The 17,314-nt window shown below is 52.1% G+C and overlaps 4 protein-coding genes and 2 non-coding genes across 6 annotated transcripts; 3 read left to right on the plus strand and 3 right to left on the minus strand.

The window, feature by feature from the left end:
- Positions 1-248: 248 nt before the first annotated feature.
- On the plus strand, positions 249-1,886 carry BDW74DRAFT_172577 (trihydroxytoluene oxygenase; the record flags this gene model as incomplete). Its single annotated transcript, XM_073727567.1, has 6 exons — positions 249-278; positions 344-409; positions 502-697; positions 771-918; positions 1,010-1,241; positions 1,347-1,886. The coding sequence occupies 6 exons, from the start codon at positions 249-251 to the stop codon at positions 1,884-1,886; spliced, it is 1,212 nt and encodes a 403-aa protein (XP_073589847.1).
- Positions 1,887-2,540: 654 nt separating this feature from the next.
- BDW74DRAFT_172578 (uncharacterized protein) lies at positions 2,541-7,010 on the plus strand (the record flags this gene model as incomplete). The annotated part of the gene is made up of 10 exons (XM_073727568.1): positions 2,541-2,765; positions 2,824-2,898; positions 2,978-3,272; positions 3,380-3,668; positions 4,224-4,998; positions 5,066-5,266; positions 5,317-5,406; positions 5,472-5,522; positions 5,590-5,711; positions 5,804-7,010. The coding sequence occupies 10 exons, from the start codon at positions 2,541-2,543 to the stop codon at positions 7,008-7,010; spliced, it is 3,330 nt and encodes a 1,109-aa protein (XP_073589848.1).
- A 730-nt stretch (positions 7,011-7,740) lies between these two features.
- On the minus strand, positions 7,741-9,060 carry BDW74DRAFT_172579 (uncharacterized protein; the record flags this gene model as incomplete). Its single annotated transcript, XM_073727569.1, has 1 exon — positions 7,741-9,060. The coding sequence occupies one exon, from the start codon at positions 9,058-9,060 to the stop codon at positions 7,741-7,743; it is 1,320 nt and encodes a 439-aa protein (XP_073589849.1).
- A 652-nt stretch (positions 9,061-9,712) lies between these two features.
- On the plus strand, positions 9,713-12,210 carry BDW74DRAFT_184623 (putative C6 transcription factor; the record flags this gene model as incomplete). The annotated part of the gene is made up of 2 exons (XM_073730858.1): positions 9,713-11,254; positions 12,139-12,210. 2 exons carry the CDS (start codon positions 9,713-9,715, stop codon positions 12,208-12,210), a joined length of 1,614 nt encoding a protein of 537 aa, XP_073589850.1.
- BDW74DRAFT_t21 lies at positions 11,840-11,914 on the minus strand. The gene has a single exon. It is a non-coding gene; the product is annotated as a tRNA-Val (tRNA).
- Positions 12,208-12,282, minus strand: BDW74DRAFT_t20. Its single transcript has one exon. It is a non-coding gene; the product is annotated as a tRNA-Val (tRNA).
- Positions 12,283-17,314: the final 5,032 nt, after the last annotated feature.

Here is a 17,314-nt window from a genome sequence, read left to right on the forward strand (position 1 = left end):
ATACCTACCATAGGTAGGAGAGTCATCTCGCACTGCAGTATTAGTACCATCCATGACCCCTCACACAAAATCAAAACAAGTTAGATTTCCCCGCAGAAGACCAGGACCTAGCGAAGGAATGACGCACCATACCTAGGTAGTGTAACGGGAGTTCGGCAATACGGGCCTGGGGAGAGAGTCCCCCGGAGGGGGCTGTCCCGCGGAAGCGTCGATCAGTTGGGGACTGCGGGATTACTGGCGGGACGTGCATGATCCGCGTGGGGTACTATGATATGTATGTATGTCATGGAGCAAGAGATATCTCTTTATAAATACGGCTGGCTGGGCAGTCTTACTACCATAGTATGACATTGACGGCGCATCCAACGAAGCTGCAGGCCTGCAAAGACCCTCTATCGTAGCCAACATGGTAAGTTACCTAGTTAGTTGCTCCAGCTAGGGCACTCGCATGCCACAGGGTATGGTAGTGTCTGAAGGTTCCGAGCTCAACGCACTCTACAGGCATCCAACGCACCTCCACCCGCAAAATACGTACCAACTACTGCAGACGCTGCAGCCCTGGATCCAGTCCAGGAGACCATCGACGCCTGGAGACAGCGCCATGGGATCGACCCCCAGCAGCAGATACGTTTGGTGAAGCTCGCGCACATGCGCTACCAGCACCCGAATCTCGATGAAATTACCACCTTCCTACAAGGTAAAGTCTGCCATGCCATTCCCATACCATACCTACTGGTTTGCGTCCGCCCGCTCACCACACCACAATGCAGACTTCGGCATGACGGTCGCCGCGCGCACAGAGACCAAGGTCTGGTTCCGCGGCTACGGGCCTGATGCCTACGTTTACTATGCGCAGCGGGGGCCCAAGGCCTTCTTGGGAGGGACGTTCGAGGTCGAGTCCTACCAGGATCTGGAGAGGTGAGTACCCCGCCTTACCACACACCATTCGAAACGGGGCGGAGACGGGCTTTGCTCTTGGTAAGTTCATACTAATCATTGGTTATGCCAGGGCCGCACAGTTGCCGACGGCAGGCGAAATCCAGGAACTTGAAGATTCCCCGGGGAAAGGATACCTCCTGACCCTTACTGACCCATCGGGGCTCCCAGTGAACCTTATGTACGGCGCAGCGCCGGCCGTCCCAGGCCCATATCCCGAAGAGGTCGTCCACAACTACGAAGTCAAGAAGCCGCGCCAGCGCAAGTTCCAGCGCTTCACTCCCGGCCCTGCAGCGGTGCACAAGGTAAGGCTCCTCCTCCCCAGCCCATCCCATCCCATCCGATATTGCCGAGGAAGCACGCAAGCAAGAGAGTGCAAGCCACCCGTACTGACCCCCGTGCAATTCCAGCTCGGCCACTACGGGCTCTGCACAGCCGACTTTCCCGAGATGGTGGACTTCTACACGCGGACATTCAACCTTGTGCCAACGGACTTCCTCTACGTCGAGGATGCAGATGCTACCGCGACGTCCGGAACGCAGCCCAAGCCCTCTGGCTCCAGCTCCAGCTCGAGGACTCGAACTCGGAATGTCGGCGTTTTCGCGCACATCGATTGCGGCGAGACCCCAGTCGACCACCACACGTTCTTCCTCAGCGCGAATCCCACCACGCACGTGCATCACTGTTCCTTCGAGGTGCACGACTTCGACACGCAGGAGCTGGGCCACCAGTGGCTTGCAGGGAAGGGGTACAGCGCGGTCTGGGGCGTGGGGCGGCACATCCTGGGCTCGCAGATCTTCGACTACTGGTGGGACACGGCGGGGAATATGATCGAGCACTATGCGGACGGGGACACGGTCAATGATCAGACGCCCATCTCTTATTGCCTCGCAGGTGACGAGTCCTTGGCTGTTTGGGGGCCTGATGTGCCTGCTTGGTTTCTGCAGTGATGGGTGGCCATACCATTAGTAGCGTACTAGTCCAACCTACCTAGTTAGTGTAACTGTTTAGTCAAGCCATTGGATTGTATGAGTGAAGAGCTATGTACGGTCTTTATCTTTATCGGATCATCTGGTCTTTCTCGTCTTGGGTCATTCCGTTTAATTCCCAAGCAAAGTGGGCCATTTGCTCGCACTCAGGGGGTGGGCGCAGTATCATGTACAAGCCTCGCCAGCCGGCCCAGGCTATCCATACCCGGACCACGTTGAGCTCCAGACACGGACGTTGCTCTCAATCCTGTCGGCGATTGTCAGGCCGGATGAGACGGAAGCATCATCTCCAACTAACAGGGCCGCCGAGCGGGACCGGCGGGACCGGCGGGACGAACAAGATCAGCGAAATCAACCTACCCAAAGGGAGCAACGGAAGAAACGGCGGCAGGGCCATCAGAGAAAGCCCCAGCTATATCCGAGAAACAGGAAAGGTGGATCGGTATGGTAGTAGTGGTGCGGGTGGAGGGAAGGCCCACGGCCGTGTATGATACCATAGTTCTAGCATCCATACTAAAGGCCTCTCTGCTCCAAACCTACCTTTCATATATGGTACACTTCATATCGCACATCTCCAGACCTCCTACGACCGCGTTTCAGTCCAGGGTTGCTGCCATGCCTTCGTGGACACACCTGATCCGCTTTGTGGCGGAAGAAGACAACAAAGTCCATCTCGGTCAGCTCGTCGATACCACGAGGGATGTTGGCCAGGACAGCCTTAATGGCATGCCCATCGCCGCATACCTCATCAACGGCACTGTCTTTGACGGCGAAGTGACCAAGGCAGTCATGCATGTGAAACAGGTAGCCCCTTTCCAACACACCTCCCAAACATCTGCGGTAAGGTACATCTCAATGGATCTCGGCTGACACAGGCCTTGTCCTGCTGGATCAACAGCTGCTCTCCCCAGTCTCGCGTGAAGAGTGCAACTTCATCCGCTGCCTCGGTCTCAACTATGTCGATCACGCAAAGGTACGGACTCCCGACCCTCCCTCGTGCCCATTTCCCCTTGTTCCCGCCTGCAGGCCCTAATACCACATCCGCTTCATAGGAAGCCAGCCTCCCCCTCCCTGAGGCGCCCATCCTCTTCACAAAACCGCGCACCGCCCTAAGCGACCCTTACCCAGCGACCATCAACATCCCAGCCTGCGCCCAGGACGGCACCAGCGACTACGAGGCCGAGCTCTGCCTCGTGATCGGCAAGACCGGCCGCGATATCCCCGAGGACAACGCCCTCAACTACGTGCTCGGATACACCGCGGCCAATGATGTCTCGGCGCGCAAGCTGCAGATGCTCACAGCGCAGTGGTCGTTCTCCAAGGGTCTGGACGGGAGCTGTCCGATTGGTAAGCGCCGCCTCCCATACTATACTACACTAAACACAGGACGAAAGGGCTGGGGATGGAGCTGGAGCTGCACCGTCCGCTAACACACTCGCTGCAACCACTTCTAGGTCCTGTTCTGGTCGCGCCGTCCGTTATCTCAGACCCGCAGACGCTGTCCGTGCAGGCAATCCACAACGGGGACGTCGTGCAGGATGGCCACACGCGCGACATGATCTTCAGTATCCGGAAGCAGATCGCGTATCTGTCTCAGGGGACGACGCTGGAGGCAGGGACTCTGATCTTGACGGGCACGCCGGCAGGCATTGGGTATTTTCGAAACCCGCGGGTGGTGCTTCGTCACGGCGATGAGATTTCGGTGAGGATTGGGCAGATCGGGACGCTGGTTAACACGGTCCGGTATGAGGGGTGCTGAATGGTTTGGAGGATATGGTGTGGTAGTTATTTAGATAGGTATCGCCTTTATACCAATCATACCAACCATGGTACCATAAGAGGGTAACATGCTGCTTGATGAACAGGGCACTAGGGCACAAGTAGAAATAGATGCTGACTCAGTCCAGCTGCCCCATCCGGTTAGTTCTAGTGGAATAGATGAGGTCCGAAGCTCCGGTGGCGGCACCCTTGCATCATCCTCCTTCACTTTCATCTTCCTACCAGACTCGTAGTGTATCGTATGGTCGAGATGACCGGCTTCAGAAGGCAGCGCGTCTGCTCCTGGTGCTCTCGGTCGTTCACCAAGGACGAGCACCTTGCAAGACACGTCCGAACCCATACCCGGGAGAAGCCATTCCACTGCACAGTGTGCCACAAGGTCTTTAGTCGGCAGTTGGTCCCCCGTCCCGTCTCATCCTGTCCCCGCCATCCCATTCCCCATCCCCATCTCACCACACCCCCATCCTCACACTGCCTCAGTCGATTCCCGCTGTCAGGCTTAGGCTAAGAATGACCTAGCGACTCCCTCCTCCGCCACTCACGGCGCCATTCCCCGAATCCCGTCATCCCGCCTGCGCCAGACAGCATGGTCCCGCTGGATCGCTCCGGCTCCATCAGGAATCGCACTGATAGCGGGCATGAGCACAATCCTCCCGGCCCTGTGGTGCCTTGCAACCCCCAACCCCTTGCTCAAGAGCCGACGGCCGCACCGTATTTCCCTCCGCTGCCTGTGCAGGGGACGGGTAGTTTGGCTGTCGGCGATGTCCACGTCGACTTTGGTGCCCCCGCATTGGACAGCTGGGCCGCGACGGCAGCGGCCTCCGCGCCGGCCCAGGGCTATTTGGATGGTCCCGCCACTTCTGCGGGCATTGGCCTTGGTATAGCCCCAGGCCCCAGTTACGGCCCCGACAACCAGCTGCCAAGCTCCTCCTGGTTCGCGGATGCAAACTTCAACCTGGATGCCTTCAACACCGCCATCATGTCGGCTGCGTACTGCTATCCCCAGACGTCCTCATCCGAGGAGCTGGCTGGGTGGGCAGAGCACCTGGGCGCCTCGCTGTCGCAGGGCCAGGGCTCTCCTCTGCCACAGTCCGAGCAACAGCCACGGCAACAATCCGTTGAAGAGCTTGTTCAGCGGAATTGGTTTACCCTTGTTGGGGAATTCGACTTTGACCCCATTTCTCCCAGTGATGCTCATGTACCGCTTCATGTCGACGAACCGTACCGGGAGCACCTGGCCGCCGTGCTCCAGAATCGACTCCCCTCGTCGCCGCTGCCGTCGACGGACTTTCTAGTACGTGTGCTGTCTTTCTCTTTCATTGCAATTGCGGTATCTTATATGAGGCTCACATGTGCGTTAGAACCTCTGCATACAGATGTATTTTACTCGGTTCCATCCCGTCTTCCCTGTCCTTCACGCTCCTAGTTTCCGTCCGTCCGCCAATCGCTCTCTCCTGCTGCTATCAATCTCCTCCTTGGGCAGTCTTTTCCTGGGCTCGACCCACGCGGTATCACAAGGGAAGAAGATTTTCAAGACATTGAACAAGGCTGTTCTCTCGACAGTATGTTGCTGGGTACCAGGGCTTGCGAGGATATCATTGACACATTGCAGTGGGAGCGATATGTGGCGGCCGGGAGCGCTGACACGGTTTCGATGGTCCAAGCAGCTCTGCTCGGTCAAACATATGGCATATTATCAAAGGTACGGCGATCCGTGACCTCCCCTCTACCCTGTTGCAGGATGAGAGATTAACACTTTGCTGGAAGGATGTGAACGACCTTTTGATTGCACAGACCTTCCACGGCACGATGATTGCGGTACGCTCAAGTGACGTCTATGGAGATACGGATCTGCGGGTGTTGGGCTGACTCCGTCTTGTCTCAGTGGGCAAGACGCTTCAATTTGTTCCAGGCTCGCTGTGCTTCTGATGCTGTCACCCCCGAGCTCATTGCAAGCGACCCTGAAAAGGCTTGGAAGACGTGGATCCACGCTGAAGAACGAACACGGTATGCCAATCCAACCACTTCAGACCATCCCTCTTCCTTCCTCTCCAGGAATGGTCTCGGGCTAACATGCCACGCATCATGCATGAGAACAGGATTGCGGCCGGTCTGCACCTCCACGACGTCGAGCTTGCGGAGATTTCACAGACAGATACCTTCCTGCGGAATTTCCCCGCCCCAGTCTCTACCGATATCCTCTGGAGCGCTCCCACGGCACAGGTATGGGCTGCCAGCTTCAGCTCCAGCGTCAGCAGAACCCCATCCTCATCCTCCTCTCCTGCCCGCGCAACCACGCACTCAGCCCCCCGTCCCACTCCAGCGATTCCTCTAAAGAAAGACCCATTCCACACCTACCTTGAACTTCAGGGCCTCGCAGCCCGCATCATACGCGACACGCAGAGCCAGACACAGAGTCCACGCCCAGCCGCCCACGTCTTAACCCCCCAGCAGCAGGAAGACCACACAGTCTCCCTAATCCACTTCCACCAGTCGACCCTCACCCCCACCCTCAACCAAAGACGAAGCCTCCAGAACCCCACCCATCAAGACCCCTACTTCCTCCGCATCCTCTGGCACTCGCTTTTCATCTCGCTCTTCACGAACTTCAACCGCCTCGAGCTCGCCATCGGCCGTGAGGGCCCCCACCACGCCCTCCAAGACGGACATAGGGAGTACGTCCGCGAGTGGGCAGGCGCTGCATCTACACCTGCATCTGTATTTGCGAACACAACCTCACACGGCGCCCGAGCCGTCCTCCACGCATCTTGCATCCTGCGCGCCCTTGAAGCTACCCCCCTCCGCGTCGAGCCGCCCATTCACGTCCCCCGCGTCCTGTTTCGCGCTGCTCTTGTCTGCTTCTGTTATGCGCGGGACGGCGGCAGCAGCAGCCACGGAAACGGAAACGGAAACGGAAACGGAAACGGGTGTCATCTGCGGCCGCGTCAGGGTGCCAATAGTGATATCAATGCGCATCGCGAAGCTCAGCTCCCGGGTTTCCCAGAGCTAGATGTTCTCGCCCGTGACGGTGGCCTCGGCCCCAGCCTCGACATCCATATCCATATGGTTGGTTCCCGGGGTTCAGTCTCGCACGGCCAGGGTCATCAAAATCCGTCTTGCCCGCCCCAGCAGCGCTGGGCGGCGCCGTCGCGGGAGAGCGCAGCGGTCACGTTCCGGGGTCTGGTGGATGTGCTGCAGCGGGTTGGGCACTGGGGGGTATCGAGGAGTTATGCGGCGGTGCTGGGCTTGCTTTTTCCGGAGCTTGAGGGAGTAGCTGGGGAAGCTGTGCCTTCGCCTTTGCAGTGATGGTAATGAAACCTAGTCCGGGCATGATCAGGTCGGATTATCCGGTGTGGATGATACGAGGTAGGGTAGGGTTGTTCTCAATGTTCATACCATGTTAAACTACTGGATGCATACAACTAGCCTACATTGTCACCAACAAGAAGCAGAAGGAAGAGATGATATACCTTTTACCCGTCTCCAAAGAAAGACGGAAGAAGAATGAAAGAGGGGAAAAAAAAAAAAAAAATATCGACCGATACGGGACTCGAACCCGCAATCTTGGCTTGACTAGACTTGTCTAGTGATTTAATCTCATAGCTGGGGTTGCTGTTAGAATTTGGTAGGTGTGTGGGTCTAGTTAGGGTTACTCACGAGAGCCACGCCTTACCATTAGGCCAACCGGCCATAGGTGGGCCAAGCTTATCTCATATGCGATCTATACAGCAACAAATGCGCAAGGGGCTGTTTGATTCCTCACGGATCGTAATCAAATCGAGTTGAGGACAAAAAGACGTACTACACTTCAGCCCTGAGCAGTGGACTTTAGCCTTATTGTAAGACTTTCTATGCTACACTAGCAAGGTAATGACTTTTACTTCTTGGGACTTTCTAGCGTGCTAAATACACTCATGGATATAATATTCCACTCCGGAACAAGGGAATACAACAAAACAACATAAATATCTAAGCCGCTGCTTTAATATCCCAGAAATACTTGGTCGTTTTCCATACCTCGTCTCTGCCTACCTATCTACATCCTCTCTCTAAGCCGAAAGCCCACCCTCTTAACCCTCGCCGCCGCCACAAAAACACCCCCAACAAGCGTACTCCCCGCCGCAAACACCTGCGCGTACAAATATCCCCCATTATCCCTCGCCATCAACGCCCCCGCAATCGGCTCCCCCGTCAGCGCCGCAAAGCTCACAATTGTCAATATCATGCCCGTCCGCACACCAACGACCCGTAGGTCAACAGTCAATGAATTCGCAGCAGCAGGATACAAAGACTGCACGGCCGCTGAGACGAGACCATACACGACTGAGAACGCATAGAGACCGCCGTGGTTATGTACCGCAATCCAGGTAAACAACAGGACGCCCGCTAGGAAGATCGACGGGACGATAAGGTTAATCGGCCCAGCGTACTTGAATCGATCCGCCGCGAGATTCGGCAGTATACGCGCGGGATAGCCCACACCGTTCATGATGAGGAGCATATTCACTGACGTAGTCTGATCGACGCCGATGATATCGGTGCCAAAACTGCTGACATAGAAGAACGCAATGTACAGACCCCAGAATGTGAAGAACATGCCGACGGCGAAGAGGACGTATGTATTATCCCGGAAGGCGCTCCAGTCGACCAGCGGCCTGCGGGGACCATGATTCTTCTGCGGCGGGATGCGCGGCTTCAGGAAGAGGAGCGGCGGCAAGAGCGTGCAGAAGCTGAAGAGTCCCAGCACGCGCAACGTCCACGCAAGTCCTATGCGCGGCAGAAGTCGCTGCGCGATCACGGTGAGGACAAGACCACCTGTACACGAGCCCGAAGCATTAACACCAATCGCCAGCGCGCGGTTCCTCGAAAAATACTGCGGGATTAGCGCGAGAACAGGACAGAACATCAGCCCGCCGCCGAGACCCAGCGCGACGCCCTGGGAAAGGAGAAGCTGCCAGTAGCTTGTAGCCAGGGATGCCATGAATAGGCCGAGCAGGGTGAGAAATGCGCCAGTCGCCCAGACGGTCTTGAAGTAGCCGGCGTCCGAGGCGCGACCGGAGAGCACGGCCATGAAGAAGAGGAGGAAGGCCTGCACGCTGCCGATCCAGGAGATTGTGGATGCGGGGACTGGGAGCGTGCGGGCGTAGTAGGTTTGGAAGACGCCGAAGGCGTTGAGGTATCCCCAGGTGTTGCAGACGGTTAGGTGGCACCAGAGGACTTGGGTCCAGGCGTCGAGGCCCCCGTCGGGTGGGTGGTCAGGGCTGGATTCGGCGCTGGAATCGGGATTGGAGTCAGAGTCGGGGCTAAAGGGTATGTCTGGTGCATATTGCATGCTTTTCTCGGCCGTTGTAGTCATCATGACTGCGTTTGGTATTTTAGGTAGAAGTATCGGGGGGGATCTCTGATTTATAGTGTGACTGGTCGGATATAGCGGGCTTGCATAGATCCAGAGCGGCTATAAGTGCCCTACTAATCTCTAGCTTGTTGATCCTGCTAAGAAACTCAAGAAACACTGAGGGTTTGACTCATCTGCCCTTGGTGTGTGCCGATATATCCGCCATATCCGCTAATTCCAGTACGACAAATCCTGACTCACTACCGGAGGTGTTCTGTGTCTCTGAAATTAGGTAAGTGGGCAAATGAGCTGAGACACTTTTATCTGAGTCGGCTGGCAGAAAGGATATTCTAGTTACCGGCATTTTCAGGTCAAGAAAATCCGTACAGGTTCGAATTAGGGCTAAAGCAGGGGTCTAGATATATACCCGCAGGGGAGGGGAGGCTACTACATGTTAGAAGACGTCGACCCTTTATTCGTGCTTAAAAGGAGTTATGGCCTTAGTATACGTTTGTATGTACTCTCTGAGCGGCATAGCTTTCTTCGACATCCCCAAAAAATAGTGTTTTCAAGCTGCTGCTTTCAGCGTAGAAATGAACGTTGGGGCACGTGACTCCATGCTCCACCATGTCCTCCAACTCCATCGAGAAGAGTCACAAATCTGCTAGTAAAAATGTCACCCCCAGCAAAGCGTCTGCGACGCTCCCGAGTTGCGTGTGAACCATGCCGAATCCGCAAGCGGAGATGTGATGGCCAGCAGCCCTGCGAAACATGCACCCAGTTTGCGTACGACTGCTTCTACGATGTGAACACGAGGAAAAAGCGGAATAAGGGTCCAATTACAAGGTCTCCAGCCCTACCTACACCGGTCGCAAAGCCAAGATCATCACCGGAAGAGCGCACCAGGTCTGAACCGCCGGCGCCCGTGTGCACCCCCGCCTCGCAGGACACCGCACCCATGGAGTCCAATTCAGGGGCAGCATTCGTGCGACGGCTCGGCCTAACCCTGGACCCAGCGAACGCCCCGGAGCCCCAGATATTCGCCTGGAATATCGGGACACGCCCATTGCCAGGGACATATCCCGCCCTACCACCCACCGAAACCATCTCCCAGGCCGAAATGCAGCGCCTATCGCAGATCTTCTTCGACAAAGTCAGCACAGTCTACGGCTTCCTCGACCGCGAGACCTGCAACAACGCCATACAAACACGTTGGCACCGCCCCCCAACCCTAGAGCCATACGATACCGTCCTCTGCGGCATCGCAGCGATAGGCTACCTCTTCTCCGAGCGCAAACCCGTCGCAGCCGAGCTGCACCTAGTTGAAACGGCGCGCACGGCACTGGAGCATAACTCGATGTCTATGGCCGGCGTGCCCTCGCCAACACTCATCTTCGGCTGGACGCTGAGGCTTATGTACCTCCGCCTCGCCGGGACACCGCATCCGGCTTGGATGGTTAGCTGTAACCTTTTGCATATGATCGATGCAGGCGGATTCCACCTCGATCCAAAGGGAGACGCACCAGCGCTCGTCCGGCCGCCGCCAAACATTGACCCTGATATCCGTCGCCGACTTGTCGCGTATGTTCAGTACGTCAATACGTGGATCTCGTATGACCTTGGCCGGTCGCGCGTCCAGCTGTACGGGGCACCGTATACCTCGCCCAGTCCGACAGATCCAGGCGATTATACAGCGGAGATGCTGGATCTCCTCCCTCTCTCTGAGATCCTGGCGCCGCATAAACCAGCAGACCCCGAGCAGCTAGCGACGCTGTTAACCAAAGTCCTCGACAGCGAACGCACCCAAGCGCCTTATATCCTCTCGCAGTGTAACCTGGCCCTATGCATCTTCCGACGCTTGCGTGTCCTGTGCGGCAGCAAAGCTACCAATTCAGACAACGATATAGCACCCCGCATTCTCACCCTCTGCACAAAAGCCCTAGCTTCCGCCCGCGACCTTCTCAACTCTCTTAGCCCCTGGAGCCATGTCGCCAATGTCCCGTTTCAAATTGTCTATACGATGCTGGTTATTGATACGCCCGACTCCACTACTATTTTAGCTGATGCAATGCAGACGCTCCGCCTCGTCGTTGAGCTCTACGACACCGAGAGTCTTCATGACGCTTACTGTGCGGCTGGCCGACTGGTTTACTTACAGCAAAGAGCTAAAGAGAAAGAAGTGCGGAGACTCAAGGAAATCATAGAGGGCCACTTAGTGGACCCAGGAACTGGGACGGAGACACAGACGGTGTCACAGACACTCGCAACGGAACACCGGCTCCTCGAGTTAGACCATAGCTTGCACTTGGGGACTGAGCAGCAGGGCACAGAACATCTAATCAACTTTGGCAATGGTATGGGTGGAATACCGAAAATTCCAGGCTTTGGCGCTGGTTTCGACGATTATAGCCTTGCACAGATACTTGGGGCGGATGGATTAGGGTCTTGGATGGGGTTAGGGCCTTTCGGTAACATTTGATATACGGTAGCGGTCAACGACATAACTAGTCTCGCAAATTGCTTTGTTTCCCTTGTATATGGCCATAGACGACCTAATGCTATTCCTAGATGGGTTTGTTGCCGGGGAAGCATAACCTTCGCAGCGCATACCTATGGGTTTTGAGGAGTCTTCAAGAGATGTAACGTTGGCTACCTTTGGCCAATGTTCAACGCTCAATAGTTTGAGACGCCTAGGCGATGCGGACATCGCAGAGTCTGGAACTGGTATGGTAGCGATTGCCGAAAGGTAAAAAAGAAAAGAAAATAAAAAATAATCTGGAACAGTGTCCAGGTCATATTATGACCAGTGCCGGGCTCGATCCGGCGACCTTATCGGTGTTAACGATACGTGATGAACCAACTACACTAACCGGCCAGTGGATTTTAGCTTCTGTGTGAGCTGGTTATATCAATGAAGCCGTTGTCGAGCCGTAGTCGGCATCGGAAACGAAAAAATAGAGCCGAGATTTAGGGTTTACGGAAGCGCCAAGGGAGGGGTCCAGCCAATCGCGGAGCGTAGAGGTACAGTATGGGCGGAACGGCCCCACCCGTCTGCAGCACCACCACAGCGGTAATTCGCCATGCGCAAAAAATGTTCAGCCCAACCGCTCCACCACCAAGACTACTAACGACACCACGATGCCTAGCTCGACAGAAAGCAAAAAAGAATGACTAGTGCCGGGCTCGATCCGGCGACCTCCTCGGTGTGAACGAGACGTGATAAACCAACTACACTAACCAGCCAATTATGTAAAAATCGTACATTTTCGGGTACATCATACAGCAACGCTAGGCCGTCAAAAAAGACCACAGCCGTGGCTGTAGCCGTATCAGCCAACCACAAAGCAATGAAAAAGACGATCTCAAGGAAGGGCAACCCGCGGGACAGCCCTAGCGTACTGCACCGGTTCGCCAATCACAGCGCGAACACCCATCCTCCATCCCGAGGTGCAAAATTGTTCTACTACCTCCATCAGCCCCCTGGGGACCCAGGAGACAAAAACTGACCAGTGCCGGGCTCGATCCGGCGACCTTATCGGGTTTAACAATGGAATTGTTAACGATACGTGATGATCAACTACAACAACCAGCCAATTGTTCAAATAGGAGTGATGTTTTTGATATATATAGTAAAATATATGGGAATAACGCGTAAACTTTCAGCCCGGGACAAGATGTCTTAACAGCAACTCGGCGTGGCTTGGAATGGGTGCTGCTGCATGCTGGAGGCTCAGGCATGTATCTTGGACTTTACTCAATGTAGGTAGGGTTGAGTCCTTGGTCCTCTCCCACCATGAGGGGCTGGGGATCCTGGGCCAAGTCGGCAAACGTGTAGAAGAACCCTTATATAATTCTGTCCCGCCTTAGGGCTTCGTCCCATATGGTGTGGGCTTATGGGGCACCATATCATACACAACGACCAAGTCAAGTCTTACAAAACATCCCGAGAATCGACACTCATAAAATCAACCATCAAGAAATAGCCCCCAAGGACTCCGCGTATCCCTACTGTAACACTGCATTGCCGCACCCGATGATTAGAGAAACTACTAAATTTCACTGAAGACGTCATGGTACAGCTACTCAGCAACCCAACAAAGATGGATTGCAATAGAAGGATACCTACCATCTACCATACCATACCCTCGCAAGCCACCCGACACACGAGTCCACATGCGGAGGACGACTATAAGACCTCAAACTGCAAAGTACAGTTGCGGGGACTTGCGCATTTATAAGCAGAAGTGAGAGGTATAGGCAGATAGTTGCGCATCGTTTTCCCTCCATTCGAGACATCAAAACATGCCAGTGCCTCCGGCCTCCTGCTGCCCACATCTGTAGCTAATACCAGAGACTCGATATGTATGGATCCGGCCGGGTCTGATGCAAAGACAAAACTCGAGAGTATAAACAAGGCCCGAGCCTATGGGAACAAGAACGCCCTGCGTGAACTTGACGAATTGGAAAGATTCCTGGCTAGTAAAAGGAGATTGGCCAGTCGATATCCGAACAAGCGAAACCGTACAGCATGTTGTGTAAATAGGCTACCGATTTATGTGACCAAACCTAGATCTAAAGTCTTGGGTATCAATCCCGGGACTAATAAAACAGGCGTGCCCGAACAACTCCGGTGCGCACCAGCCTATTATTCAAATTTTTAGCAAACCCCCACGTGTAAGGAAACGAGCTCCGTGTGGATAGACCTACCATACCTTTCTTTACTTCCCCCGCCATTATTGTATAATGCCCCCTGGCTAGATTCCCACACTAATGTTAGCTCGAGGCCGCCTTGGCCCGATATGCTATTGAGGATCACATATTCCTATCTCCATCACCGATCTCCTCCACTGAAAGGGCCAACTTACCCGGTTATGCCAACATTGTCGAGCTCCCCTTAAAAGTATATCATATCTTAAAACAATATCTTAACCGTATCGGTGGACTGCCTTTTGGACCGACTGGTAGTAGCCGGGCTATCCTATGCTTTGTCAATCACAACAATGGCAGAGCTCTCTACAAAACCGGCAGAACATTCTTTTTCAAAAGACTCTGCTGTTGAAACTCACTTTTTCGAGTCTTGTGTCATGGCGCAAAGCTTGGTCAGTAACAACCAACCCATGGCTCTCCTACTTCAGATCTTCAGGTGGTCATTTCTGAACCCTTTTTTAGAATATTGATATTGCGCATCAAGAGAAAAATAATAATGCGCCTCGGTGGCATACATCCAGTAGACCAGACGGGTTATGCTAAAATGATGCACACATGTCTCCATTTGGTGGATTAATGCACCCCCCAGGGCAAAACTCCGACAACGCCAATCCTCCCACATCATCCCGGCATCGGAACAGCACGTCTTTCAATACGACGGAAGGAAAAGGCGCGCCAATGGTCGAGCGCAGTTCGGCCTCGGTGTAGCCTAGGTAAAGCTTGATGTGAGCCTCCAGCCAAAGGTTTGAGGTTGGTATTGAGGTTATGGTTATAGTGTTGTGGGTGTAACTTATTCAAATGGAATAGGGATGGGAAAGCAATACTCACCATTGTACGTTGTCAAGGTAGCTCCGCAGTAGAGAAGATTTTTGCGGCATGCGTCCGAGAAGGCGAGGGCTCTGGGCGCTATCAAAATCAAGGCAAGCTGACTAGTGGACAGTTTCATGGCTGATGCGGTAATATAACGGGATCAACTTGATGGAGGAGGAATAGGAATTGGGGCCATGGTTTGGCGACAATAGGGGACACTATATATGCCCAGATTATGGGATGCCTACGTTAAAGTGAAACAAGGGATAAGCCGAGCATGACTGTCCTACCTAGATAAAATGGAATCATGGCTCAATTGATAGATCCTCTCGGTGGTAGGACAAGTATAAACAGAAGGGGTTTGACGGTAGCTTTAGAATGAGCGGACATTCCATCTGTTGGACTCCCGACGAATAATCATCTTATATCGTCACCAGCAGTATGTCCACCCAGGAGCCAGCCTTGCTTCCTGGTTCGTCTCAACCAACGCTTTGAGCCAGGCGGGGTTATTTTCCCGATAATTCGAGATGATATTCGGAGAAGACAAAATTATCTGGAAACCTGAACTATCTCGCAGACGGCATTCTTTCTGCAATCCAGACCTTCATGATGGATCTCTTGCAACAATAAATCCCCCACCATCTCTTTGCGAGATGTCTGGACTCCTGATTCCGCGGGCCACTATCTGAACACTTGTTTATCGAAGCAACAATACCCGCCACGCTAGGTGTTTTTGAGGCTAATCCAGGAGATGGATGTGTCACGTCGAGGCCAACTAACATTGTCTTGCTTCCGGCGACAATTCCAAGTTTGGCAACGTTGAGAAACTGATTTCGGCCGCCGAGCTTGAGGTTGACTTGAAGTGCGACATTTGAAGAGTTCTGGGTATTATTAGGGCTTTGTAAATTTATTGACAGTAACACAAACATTTCTCAGACCCGTGTTAACGTCAGTTTATGGCGCGCTCTAGTGCTTTCAGCAGATATTTGAGACATTGGAAGGTATCACAGCGCATTGCTACCAAGGCTTTTAGCGGCGTTGCCTGACATTAAATAAAGAGTATTAGCTACCAATTTATTATCCAAATGCTGCTCAAGTTTATTAGTATGTTTGATTATGACTCTTAACATACATGTTATGTTTATGATATCCATCACGTGATCTAACCAGGGTCAAGAACTGTTGGAATTCGTGGCGTATAATACTTGGTTCACCGCCTGAAGAATGTGAAGGTCTGATTCATTGAATCTAGCTATGATACTGCAATAAATACAGTCAAAATAGGGGTAAATTCACTAACCAAATATGGGAATAGAAATGATACAGTGAAATGACTAAATATAACCAAGCGGGTGCTGACTCATGGTATGTTCGGCGTGGAAGCAATTACTAGCGGTCACCAATATCAAAGTTCCGCTGTTGCTGCTTAAGTATATGACAGTAAGTGAAAGGAGTAAGCGCTTCCATTGTTAAGGTCGTGTTATAGATAGATAAAGCTAAATTTGAATTAGGAACGTGGAATAAAAACAGAAATAGAGGTAGATTGGGGAAGTGAGAACAGGGGGTGAGAATGGGGAGTAAGAATGGGGAGTGAGAACAAGGAGTGAGAACAAGGAGTGAGAACAGGGAGTGAGAATGGGGAGTGAGAATGGGGAGTGAGAATGGGGAGTAAGAATAGAAAGTAAGAATAGAGAGTAAGAATAGAGAATAAGAATAGAGAGTAAGAATAGAGAGTAAGAATAGAGAGTAAGAATAGAGAGTAAGAATAGAGAGTAAGAATAGGGAGTTAATATAAAAAATAACTTTTATATTTTAGGTCCCTAATAATAACTATTACTTTTATTACTATTTATTTGAATATAAATACCTTTTTTATTTATTGTTATAACTTAGACTCTAGGATTTAGTTTATAGGGTAGTCTAATTTTATTATAAAAATATTTATCAATAATATTAAGCTTAGCCCTTATATTAATGTTAGCTTCAGGCTTTCCAGGCAATTCAATGACGTCAAGTCAGCGGGAGATAGTGATATTATTACCTTTTTGCTCTTCTGTATTTAAGGCTAACTCCCACTGTGGTTTAGTTAACTAAGAGTTAAGTTCCTTTATGTAGACAGCCTAGTAAATCACCATTATTTTGCTTTTTTGTATAGTAATCTACTTTGTACCTGGCTTTATAACCTAGGCTGTTATAATTTTAACTCTTTTAAGCTACCTACGGAGAGACACTATGCTACCTGCTTAGTTTACTATAAATCTAGGGGGTATTCACCCTGAGAACAATTTCACTAAAGGACCTTCCAATTTTTTAGACTTACCTGTGTATAAGTCTATAAAAAACATGAAGAACACTAAGTTAGTCTTAAAACAGCATTAACCCAAGAATGAATTCAAGAACAAGAACAATAACTTTAGGAGATAAAAGCAATATATTAAGCGTTTAGAATAATAAAATTTATTAAAAAAACCAACTTGAAAATAACGTTAATATAGAGAGGAAAGCCTAGAACAGGAAGGAGAAAGAATTAAAATTAAAAACATCTCTAAGTATAATATTAATTTAGTTTATAACAAAGATTAGATTGGCTTGGCACTTTAAAGCTTAATTTTAAAGGGGCTTTAGGTAAGTATAGAACAGATTAATAGTGAACCCTGGGTGCTTTAGTTTATATGGATTAAGCTTATAAAAGTGATTAGGAACGACATACTGATGAGCTGGAAAATATAGAGAATGTGTGGAAGAATCTATTATAGAA

This window comes from Aspergillus multicolor (genome assembly GCF_047715735.1).
Source record: "Aspergillus multicolor strain CBS 133.54 unplaced genomic scaffold BDW74scaffold_1, whole genome shotgun sequence".
Lineage (NCBI taxonomy): Eukaryota > Fungi > Ascomycota > Eurotiomycetes > Eurotiales > Aspergillaceae > Aspergillus > Aspergillus multicolor.